General features: G+C 37.1%; 2 protein-coding genes across 3 annotated transcripts; one reads left to right on the top strand and one right to left on the bottom strand.

Moving 5' to 3' along the window:
• Positions 1–2,978: 2,978 nt before the first annotated feature.
• LOC107042367 (pyridoxal phosphate homeostasis protein) lies at positions 2,979–5,088 on the top strand. Its single transcript, XM_015263401.1, has 4 exons — positions 2,979–3,175; positions 3,294–3,648; positions 4,251–4,492; positions 4,705–5,088. Exons 1-4 carry the CDS (start codon positions 3,080–3,082, stop codon positions 4,771–4,773), a joined length of 762 nt encoding a protein of 253 aa, XP_015118887.1. The 5' UTR covers positions 2,979–3,079; the 3' UTR covers positions 4,774–5,088.
• Positions 5,089–5,366: 278 nt separating this feature from the next.
• LOC107042368 (myosin regulatory light chain 2) lies at positions 5,367–9,971 on the bottom strand. Of its 2 annotated transcripts, none has more exons than XM_015263402.1 (5): positions 9,866–9,971; positions 8,843–9,079; positions 8,025–8,205; positions 6,985–7,057; positions 5,367–5,973 (listed from the first exon to the last, which is right to left on the bottom strand). In XM_015263402.1, exons 1-5 carry the CDS (start codon positions 9,866–9,868, stop codon positions 5,820–5,822), a joined length of 648 nt encoding a protein of 215 aa, XP_015118888.1. In that variant the 5' UTR covers positions 9,869–9,971; the 3' UTR covers positions 5,367–5,819. The 2 variants fall into 2 exon arrangements, with proteins under 2 accessions (XP_015118888.1, XP_015118889.1); XM_015263403.1 differs by lacking the exon at positions 9,866–9,971 and adding an exon at positions 9,436–9,557.
• Between the last annotated feature and the right edge of the window lie 237 nt (positions 9,972–10,208).

Genomic DNA, 10,208 nt, shown 5'->3' with positions numbered 1-10,208 from the left:
ACAACACTGATTTTAATATGAAATTACTTTTTATTTGAACCATTATTTTAATTTAACTTTAAAACACTCGATTTTTATCCACAAGAAAATTTAAGATTTTTTTAAAACACACACTCACAACACTGATTTTAATATGTATGGAATTAATTTTTATTTCAACTATCACTTTTTATTCACTCAGGATTTTCAGAAAAACCGCCAAAAATGACGCCATCTTGCATAATTATCAAAATGTCGATATGAAAGTAAAAGTCAGAAACACTTCAACACTTTTCACACTCCCAAAGTCTCAAATAATTCCTTTATATTCGTTGTCACCACTTATTTCGTACTTCAATTAAATTTTTCATTCGTTAAAAAGTCTGTAAACCCCACAAAAGGTGTAAAATCCTATTTTTCTTGTCCAGAATGACACAGCAGGCGCCATCCAGCGACGCCACATGACTTTTCATTCTCATATTTCGCTGTGTGGAATGCAAATATACTCTTGAAGCTCATAATTCGTGAGAATAACCGCCGATTTCATCATCAAGTTCTGATTGTCTGTTGTTGTAACTCAATTATAGGATTTTTTATAATTATTTAGGTGTTTTTACCCTCATTGTCCTCGAAAATACACAGAGCCAAACGCCAGACTGTTAATTCGGTGTAGAGGCCAGTCGCCATTTTGGATGTGCGCGGAGAGGTTGCGCACCGAATGCCTTTGTCCCGTGAATACTTTCATTTTTACACGCTTATTATGCTTTTACGACACCAGAATAAGAGTCAATTTCATTATAAAATCGTAATTAGCTGTTGTTTATACTTGATTATCGCAAAACTGATAATTATTTCATGAATTTTACCCTTTTTTTCCTCGAAAATACACGGAGCGAACGCCAAACAGATCATTCAGTCCAGAGGCCGGCCGCCATTTTGGATATGCGCGGTGAGGTTGCGCGATAGACGTTTAGGCGCGAGAATATTTTTACAAGCTAATAAGGCTTTTACGACACCACAAAAAGAGTCCATTTCATGATAAAATTATAATTAGCTAGTGTTTATGATTGATTATCCCCAAACTGATTATTATTTAATTAATTTTACCCTCTTATTCCTCGAAAATTCTCGAATGTTCTTGACGTGTGAATATTTTTATACATTAATAATGCTTTTATTGGCCCAGAATAAGAGTCAATTTCATTATAAAATCGGAATTAGCTGTTATTTGTACTCGATTACCCCAAAACTGATAATTATTTCATAAATTTTACCCTTTTTTTCCTCGAAAACACCGGGAGCTAACGCCAAACAATTCATTCAGTCCTGAGGCCGATCGCCATTTTAGATGTGCGCGGAGAGGTTGCGCACTGGACGTTTTTGGCGCGTGAATATTTTTTCCACGAGAATTACATGACAATAATGCTTTTATTAGACCAGAATAAGAGTCAATTTCATGATAAAATCATAACTAGCTGGTATTTATAATTGATTATCCCAAAACTGATAATTATTTAATTAATTTTATCCTCTTATTCCTCGAAAATTCTCGAATGTTCTTGGCGTGTGAATATTTTTATACATTAATAATGCTTTTATTGGCCCAGAATAAGAGTCAATTTCATTATAAAATCGGAATTAGCTGTTATTTGTACTCGATTACCCCAAAACTGATAATTATTTCATAAATTTTACCCTTTTTTTCCTCGAAAACACCGGGAGCTAACGCCAAACAATTCATTCAGTCCTGAGGCCGATCGCCATTTTAGATGTGCGCGGAGAGGTTGCGCACTGGACGTTTTTGGCGCGTGAATATTTTTTACACGATAATTACACGACAATAATGCTTTTATTGGCCCAGAATAAGAGTCAATTTCATTATAAAATCATAACTAGCTGGTGTTTATAATTGATTATCCCCAAACTGATAATTATTTAATTAATTTTACCCTCTTATTCCTCGAAAATTCTCGAATGTTCTTGACGTGTGAATATTTTTATACATTAATAATGCTTTTATTGGCCCAGAATAAGAGTCAATTTCATTATAAAATCGGAATTAGCTGTTATTTGTACTCGATTACCCCAAAACTGATAATTATTTCATAAATTTTACCCTTTTTTTCCTCGAAAACACCGGGAGCTAACGCCAAACAATTCATTCAGTCCTGAGGCCGATCGCCATTTTAGATGTGCGCGGAGAGGTTGCGCACTGGACGTTTTTGGCGCGTGAATATTTTTTCCACGAGAATTACACGACAATAATGCTTTTATTAGACCAGAATAAGAGTCAATTTCATTATAAAATCATAACTAGCTGGTGTTTATAATTGATTATCCCAAAACTGATAATTATTTAATTAATTTTATCCTCTTATTCCTCGAAAATTCTCGAATGTTCTTGACGTGTGAATATTTTTATACATTAATAATGCTTTTATTGGCCCAGAATAAGAGTCAATTTCATTATAAAATCGTAATTAGCTGTTATTTGTACTCGATTACCCCAAAACTGATAATTATTTCATAAATTTTACCCTTTTTTCCTCGAAAACACCGGGAGCTAACGCCAAACAACTCATTCAGTCCTGAGGCCGATCGCCATTTTAGATGTGCGCGGAGAGGTTGCGCATAGCCGTTTTGGCGCGTGAATATTTTTACACGCTAATAACGCTTTTATCGGACCAGAATAAGAGTCAATTTGATTATAAAATAATAATTAACTGTTGTTTATACCTGATTATCCCCAAACTGATAATTATTCAATTAATTTTATCCTTTTATTCCTCGAATCGACACGGAGCGAACGCCACACCAAACATTCGGTCCAGAGCCCGGTCGCCATCTTGCGCATGCGCCCCTCCCCCGATCATTCAAACCCCGCCGCGCTTTTAATTCTTTCTTTTACCCTTTCTTTTTTTATATCACGCCGTCTGGAGTCTAGATAATTCTGTCAACTCCACCAGCCAGATGACGAGCATGCGCAGGGATCCGTGGGCAATCAGAAACCTCGTGTGACGGATTATGTCACTGATAACAATGAAATTTGTTCTAATGACTCGTCATTCCCCCCTCGATAATTCTTGATCCACTATCTCGCATGATTAATTCTTCCAAGTTCAGGATGGCTGACATTGCTGGGAATCTGAGCTCAATAAAGGAGAAGATCTTGATCGCCTGCTCCAAAAGACCACCAGTAAGTGACCAAATGATCATTTCATAATTTTGAAATTTGACAGATGAAGAGTCCAAGCGGATTATCGAGAGGCCTCGATAATTAACTTAATTCCTGTAATCGAATGATTTGGCTCCAGGAATTTTCGAATGTCACACCTCGTCTCGTGGCTGTCAGCAAGACGAAGCCCCCTAACCTGGTAATATCGGCCCTGGATGCTGGACAGCATCACTTCGGCGAGAACTACGTGAACGAACTCGTCGAGAAGGGCAATCACCCTGACATAAAGACGAGGGACATTCGTTGGCACTTCATCGGGCACCTCCAGAGGAATAAAGTCAACAAGGTCCTCGCTGTGCCCAATCTGCACGTGATTGAGACTGTTGACAGCGAGAAATTGGCAGCTGCCGTCGACAGTGGCTGGCCGAAATTCAGGAAGCTCGATGATGATAAACTTAATGTTATGGTACAAGTTAATACGAGTGGCGAGGAAGGTATTCATTAGCTTTACTTCCATCAAACTCATAATTTTGTTTAATTGATAAGTTTCATTCAGTTTCTATTGCTATTCCAGTATTATTTTTTTTTAGCTTGTGTTTAACTCAAACATTTTTTTTCAATTGCGAATTTTCATTCGTTTTAGTTTTTTGGGGATTTAAAAAAAAGTAGAGGAGTTAGGGGGCTAAATCCAATTGTATTCAATTCCTGAGGTAATTTACGATGTTTCAAGCTTCTTGGGAATGTTCAGAGGTCGTTTAGCTAAAATTTACATCAACTTTTAGCTAAATTCTACATTAATTCTATTTTTTTTAGCATTTCTTAAAAACTAGAGGAGCTAGCATTCTAATTCCAATTGCGTTTAATTCCTTAGTAAATTTCCGATCTTTCTAGGCCTTTGGGAATTCTCAAATGTTCATGGTGACGTTATTCTACAGTCATTTCTGTACGTTGGCAAATTATCCACTTGCTTGTTTTTTTTTTCAATTTAAAAAAATGAAAAATACATTTTTGTATGTTTCAAAGATTCTCTTTTCGACTGAATAACACAAATAAGTTCATAAAATGTGAACTTTGTGTGTCTGAATTTTTTTTTTAGAGAAAAGTGGCTGTGAATTGGGACAGGCCTCAGCATTAGTGAAATACGTCCTCGAGAGCTGTAAAAATCTCCATTTCATGGGTCTCATGACCATCGGAACGTATGGATACGACCCAGCGAATGGGCCAAACCCAGATTTCGTGTCCTTGGTAAAATGTAGAGAGGATGTATGCAAGGAATTAGGATTGGATAAGGATAACGTCGAGTTGTCAATGGGAATGTCGACAGATTATGAACATGCAGTGAGTATTTTCGTGAATCATTACTAAAAAAATTGATAGAATCAAATAAATAAGTAAATAATACAAATTCCATCATTTTTTTATAGAATATTAAGAAATAAAGGAGATAAACCGAAATCTTCATTCAAAAATTCCTCTCAAAATCAAGTTGACTCGTCTCGTTTCACTCCAAAAATAGACTTCTCAATTTAAATTCTATTTTCCTCTTTCAGATTGAACTGGGGAGTTCAAACGTTCGAGTGGGAAGTGCAATATTTGGAGAGAGGCCTCCAAAAGTATAAGAAATAAATCATCACTTATTTTATCGAACAGAAAAAATAATAAAACATTCAATTTTCAATTACACTGTTGGAAAAAAATTAAAATTTCATCTACTGTTGACTACTAACTTCTAAGAGAGTAACATTAAATTTAATTTAACAAAAAAAAAAAAAGAAAATGAAATTTTAAAAATTATCAGCATCAGGAAGACGAAAATTCCCTAACTTACTCGAATTTCCCAATCAAAACGTGAATGTTCAGTAAAAATTGAATGTGGATGATGAATCTCCAGTTAATAGAAAAATTGAAAATATATTGACCTGAATTTTTTCTGATTAAAGTTAGTTTTCATCTAATGATTTCACTGAAATTGAGATTCCACTGATTTCACCATAAAATTCTGAATTTTCGATGACAATTTAGATTCCTCGAAATTCCAGGGAAACCGTAATGTCATCATAATAAAAACTTTGAGGAAGTGTTCCGGAAATTTCAGCCAAGAAATGTTCAATAGTGTAGTCTCTCGCCCCTAAATACCTGGGCGTTGACTCGAGATTGCTGGCGTTGAGCCAAGGCGATGCAGCCCTCCCCCAATCAAATAACCACATTCAACTACTTTTAAATAACTTTATTTATATATGAATAGAATGGAGAATGGATGAAGGAAGCCGCGAGGCCTCGCCGTGGGCCCGCGATGATATTTCATTCTTAAAACGAACCAAAAAAACGGTGAAATAAACAAAAAAAACAGTGGGATGAGACGGGACGTGGGTCCATGGATAAATAATTATCGAGTTAATTTAACGTATAACATATATACACGAGCAAGTATCCCCAGTGGCCCCATCCAAGTGGCATTAACGATCATAAAATCATCGAGATAATCTCAGGGAGCCACCGTTACGTGTCTGCAAGTCGGGCCTGCCGTTGAACGAGGCTCAGCTTGAATTCAAATGGTATTTCAATCATCAAAAGTTCAAATGTATTTTAATATTGATCATTTGTTTTTTTTAAAAGATGTCATTGCAATGGGAAGAAGTGATGTTTTGTCAGCCTATTGCACAGTTTATTCATCCTCATCGTCACCCTTTCCTGTCAACATGTCGATGAGACTGGGGGTGTCGATCATTCCTTTCTCGTCGATGTACATGTTGTCGAAGGCGTCGTTCACTTCCTTGGCCGTGAATTTGTCGCCGAATGTCATCAGGGCGTGCCTCAACCTTTAATTTTTTTTTTAAATTTATTAAGAATTTTTCAGAGGGGAATTGATGTTCGGAACAAAAAATAACAGAAAAAACCGAGCGAATTTACGAGAAAACTCTATTGGATTTCTATTGTTTTTTGGCTAATTTAATGAAAAATATTTTACAGAAAAAATCAAGAGAATTTTATTCTTCTATACAACTTGTTCTATTGAGTTATTTTCTATAAAAATTCTTTGTGTTATTTTTTTAATAAAAAAAAATGAAATTTCCTACAAAAATGACTGACGTTCCGGTAAAACTTTGCGCCATGAATTCCCAGCCAAAAAGAACTGAAAAAATCTGGAAGATGACTTGAGAAAATGTTCTTTTTATAGAAACCGGATGCAGCGAGTTGAGAGTGATGTGAAGAGGATAAATAATCCTAAGAAATGTTTAAAAATACGAGTTGGGCATCGCCATCTTTGAAGGGCCTTGTGGCAGAGGGGTATCCAAGCAAGATGGCGGCGTCCACTTCTGTCAACCACCTCGTATTTTTGAACATTTCTTTGAGTTATTTATCTCCTTCAGATCACTTTCAAATCGTTTCCTCCTGTTTCTAAAAAGGGAACAATTTTTTTAAGCTATCGCTTGAATTTTTTCATCATTCTTTGGCTCAGAATTAATGGCGCAGAGTCTTTCCACTCCTCGAGGTTTCGCCATTGATGAAAAAAATAACAGAACTCTGAGAAATATAATGTCAGCACAGAAACTGCACTTATTAAGACTTTTTCTCTATTAATTAAGTGCTATTTAAATTAAAATCTGTTCCGAAAAAAATTTCAACGTTTACAAGAAGAAGAAATGCATCAACCTGAAGACTTTCTGAGTGAATCAATCAATTAATGAATAAATAATAATAAATAATAAATAGAATAAATCTATACTTTTGAAATCGTGTCGTTTTTCATCTTTGGTCATCAACATTTGTCGATATTTTGCAAGAAGAAATGCTCGAAGGAAAATTTTATGAGGAATAATTCGATTTACCTGTCGCCGTTGATCTTTCCGTTAACATCGAAGGTCTGGAAGGCAGCGATGACGACGTCGTCCTCATCCGATCCTGCTGTAACATCGCCAACGAGGCATAGTGAGTATCTTGAAACGGATAAGGGCCACACAGGTACATACAGGAAGACATATAGAGTGCAGGGAATTCTCGGGCGAAACACGTTCGCACGAGACTCGTTATGGGGACACGATTTTTAACACGAAACGAACAGCTTAATAATAGTTTCAGATAACGTGGGGGGATAAATATTTCAATTCTGAATTGTTTATTTCACGTTTAAAAAAATTAACAGAAAAACCTGGCGTTTTCTTCTAGAAATTATATTGAAATTCTGTTAAAATTCTATTTAAAAATTCTATCAAAGATTATACAACTTTAGTCTGACATTTCATAGGAAATATTCAATAAAGTTTGATTTTTCTATAGAAATTGATGGGCACAATTTATTTTAATTTTATCTTTCAAAATAAAATCTGAGAAAAAAATTTGAAAAATTCATGTTCATGAATTCTCAGAAGAAAAATTCCAACAGAATGAAAAAACAACATTTACAGACTTTTTGCTACAAAAAATCTCTATTTTTTTGGTGAGTTGCATAATTTTTATAAAATTCTTATAAAACTCCAACAGAAATCCAATAAAATTTCTTGATTAAAATCCTGGGTTTTTCTGTTAAATTAGGGTAGGAATTCAGTTCAGATCATTCAGTTTTGGGGGTAAGGTGCAACGATTAAGGAAAGGTCCACATTTTCATTCTTCAATAGGGGTTTCATTCATCTGACCTGGGGGATAACAAGAAACGAATGGGAGCGAGTTCGAAAATCACGAAAAAACACGTAACATTGACACAACTCTAAATATAAATATTGAAAACTCTAAATTTAGAATATTTTGTTTTTGCTTCGAGAAATGCGGCTTCCGCGTTGGTCGGACCGACTCTATATAGAGCTTCCAATACTCCTGCGTGACCCTTACCCGTCACGTAGTTTTTTAGAGCCTAATAATGTCTCGTACGCACCTCCCGACATGCGGTTGGCGAAGAGGGTGAGCAGTTGGGTGAAGTTGATGGGTCCAGGTACCTCCTCGAGCATATCGTCCAACTCTTTGTCTGTTGCGAGACGACCCACTGAGTCGAAGGTCTGACGAAGATCCTCCTTACCGATAACACCATCCTTGTCGTGGTCCATAAGTTGGAAGGCCTGAGTGAAGCGATATCTCATTTCTTCATTTTCTTCATTTAAAATGGGTTTTCTAATTGTAATTATCTCATTTACGATTGATTTCAGGAAGAAGTATCATGAGAAATTCCCCTCTAAAACCGTTTACCGAGATAATTTTATGTTTCAGACTATTTAAAATGATGAGAAGAAATAATTCGATCAGAATTTGAAATGTCATCTCCATCTTGTTCGTTATGTTTAGAATTATCTCGAGAGCGAACGGTTTTAGAGAAAAATGTTAAAGGACTTTTTTGTAGCTGAAAAAATTCCCGAAAAAAAATTCCAATTGACATTTTCCTCTAAACCTGCTCGTTATGAGGATAATTCGAATTTTAAAAACTCTAAAAAATCGAGTTTTCTCTGAACTTCATTCCGAAGACGTTTGTGAAATCTGCGATTATCTCGTAAACAAGTGGTTCAACGAAAAAATGTCACAAATAATTTTTTGTTGCTGATGAAATTTCCAACAAAAAATGTTTTATGACATTTTCGTCTAAACCCTCTCATTATTGAGATAATTCGAAGGGAAAAATGGACTCGTGTTATGTTCTAGCACTTCACTGCTGACATAATCTCCTGTGTATTCTCTCGATGAAAAATTCCCGGGTAATTTTACCTCTTTGAATTCAGCGACCTGTTTCTGAGAAAACATGGAAAATACACTGGATCCAGCGCGCTTCGCCCTCTTGGAGCCGCGGCTGCTGGCGCGCGCCGAGCTCGTCGGTGTCCCCGAAGGGCTCTTTGACTTGGGCTCCTCCTTCTTCGGCTCAGGCTCTGGTGGTGGTGCTTCAGCAGGTGCTGCTGCCGGCGCCTCCTCCTTCTTCTTGGTCTTCTTCTTCTTCTCCTTATCCGCCTAAACAATGAAATGTCCCATTTTCAAAAGAATCCTGCGTCAACGCGAAGAATTCAGTAGCGAATTGGTAAAACGGTTCAAGTCGACTCATCCCCCAGTCGAGTTTTTGAGGAATATTTCGGAATCTAAGGGAGATAGCGAAATTTTCGTTATTACATTTGTTGTAGCTCTCAACCAGCTCCACAAAAAAGGTCATAACAAAAATTTAGCTATCTCCCTTAGATTCCGAGATATTCATTGAAAACTGGTCGATAGTCAAAATTGACTTGTACCACTACCACTTCGCTACCGAATTTAAATTCGAAAAACCGAAAACCGCGAAATCATAAGTCGTCATTTAATTCCGTGAAACTGACCATCCTGATTTCTACTCAAACCGGAAGAAAACCAAAAAGAAAAAGTTTATGCGAACGCCGAGGAGTTCGCGGAGGGACTGACGGAGCCGACTGTCGAGGTGGCGAACCCCAGCCCCGGAAAATCGTTGAGGCGTCCTCAGTATCGTGTTTTGGAGGGCCTAATAATAGGCCTACCCCCAGTTGTTGACGAGAGAACCCCCTCCCCTGTACGTATATAGACCGAGCCAACCCGAATAATTTTCACTCCTCTCGAGTTACCGATATTACGTAATCCCAAAAATTTTATTTTTACAATCCTGCGAAGGCAGTGCAGCCCCGCGAGTCACTTCACTGTTTCCCATCACCATCCAATCGCCACAACAGCCGTGAAATTATTCCAATATTTCTTCCTTCACATTTCACGCGCGTAACGCTCGCCTCATCTACTTACCATGTTGAAGTTTCGTAAAAATCAAGTGGATGTTAGCGAGATGGTTAACACTAACCAACTGGCGAAAATATCGAGGTGAACTTGACTAAGTAACTTAGCTTCCCACTACCCCCACCATTAAATCAGTTAAATGCAAAGGGGGTTGCTCCGCCCGTCTCACTAAAACCCGAACGCGCCCATCTGACCATATTTAGTGCGAGCCGAACTCAAAATAGCGAACCCTTACCAACGTTTGGTTTCGACTAAAACGGTTTCAGCTCAGGAGTTTTCAGTTGTTGGAGGCTGACGGAAAAACTTATCAGTTTCTTCCGAGAGAATGAATATTCCAGCCGCCAGTATGAAC

This window comes from Diachasma alloeum, unplaced genomic scaffold, assembly GCF_001412515.2.
Source record: "Diachasma alloeum isolate Michigan unplaced genomic scaffold, Dall2.0 Dall_scaffold_00443, whole genome shotgun sequence".
Taxonomy (NCBI): domain Eukaryota; kingdom Metazoa; phylum Arthropoda; class Insecta; order Hymenoptera; family Braconidae; genus Diachasma; species Diachasma alloeum.
The sequence above is the reverse complement of the archived record's forward strand: the minus strand, read 5'-3'. Positions and strand labels throughout refer to the sequence as shown.

Bases quoted from the DNA above. Each gene is read 5' to 3' on its own strand.
- LOC107042367 (XM_015263401.1), top strand. From the start codon at position 3,080: ATGATTAATTCTTCCAAGTTCAGGATGGCTGACATTGCTGGGAATCTG. The intron at 3,176-3,293 runs GTAAGTGACCAA...ATTTGGCTCCAG, and splicing joins CCTGCTCCAAAAGACCACCA to GAATTTTCGAATGTCACACC. The intron at 3,649-4,250 runs GTATTCATTAGC...TTTTTTTTTTAG, and splicing joins TAATACGAGTGGCGAGGAAG to AGAAAAGTGGCTGTGAATTG.
- LOC107042368 (XM_015263402.1), bottom strand. The intron at 8,206-8,842 runs GTAAAATTACCC...CGCTTCACTCAG, and splicing joins AGGTCGCTGAATTCAAAGAG to GCCTTCCAACTTATGGACCA. The intron at 5,974-6,984 runs GTAAATCGAATT...AAAAAATTAAAG, and splicing joins GGAAAGATCAACGGCGACAG to GTTGAGGCACGCCCTGATGA.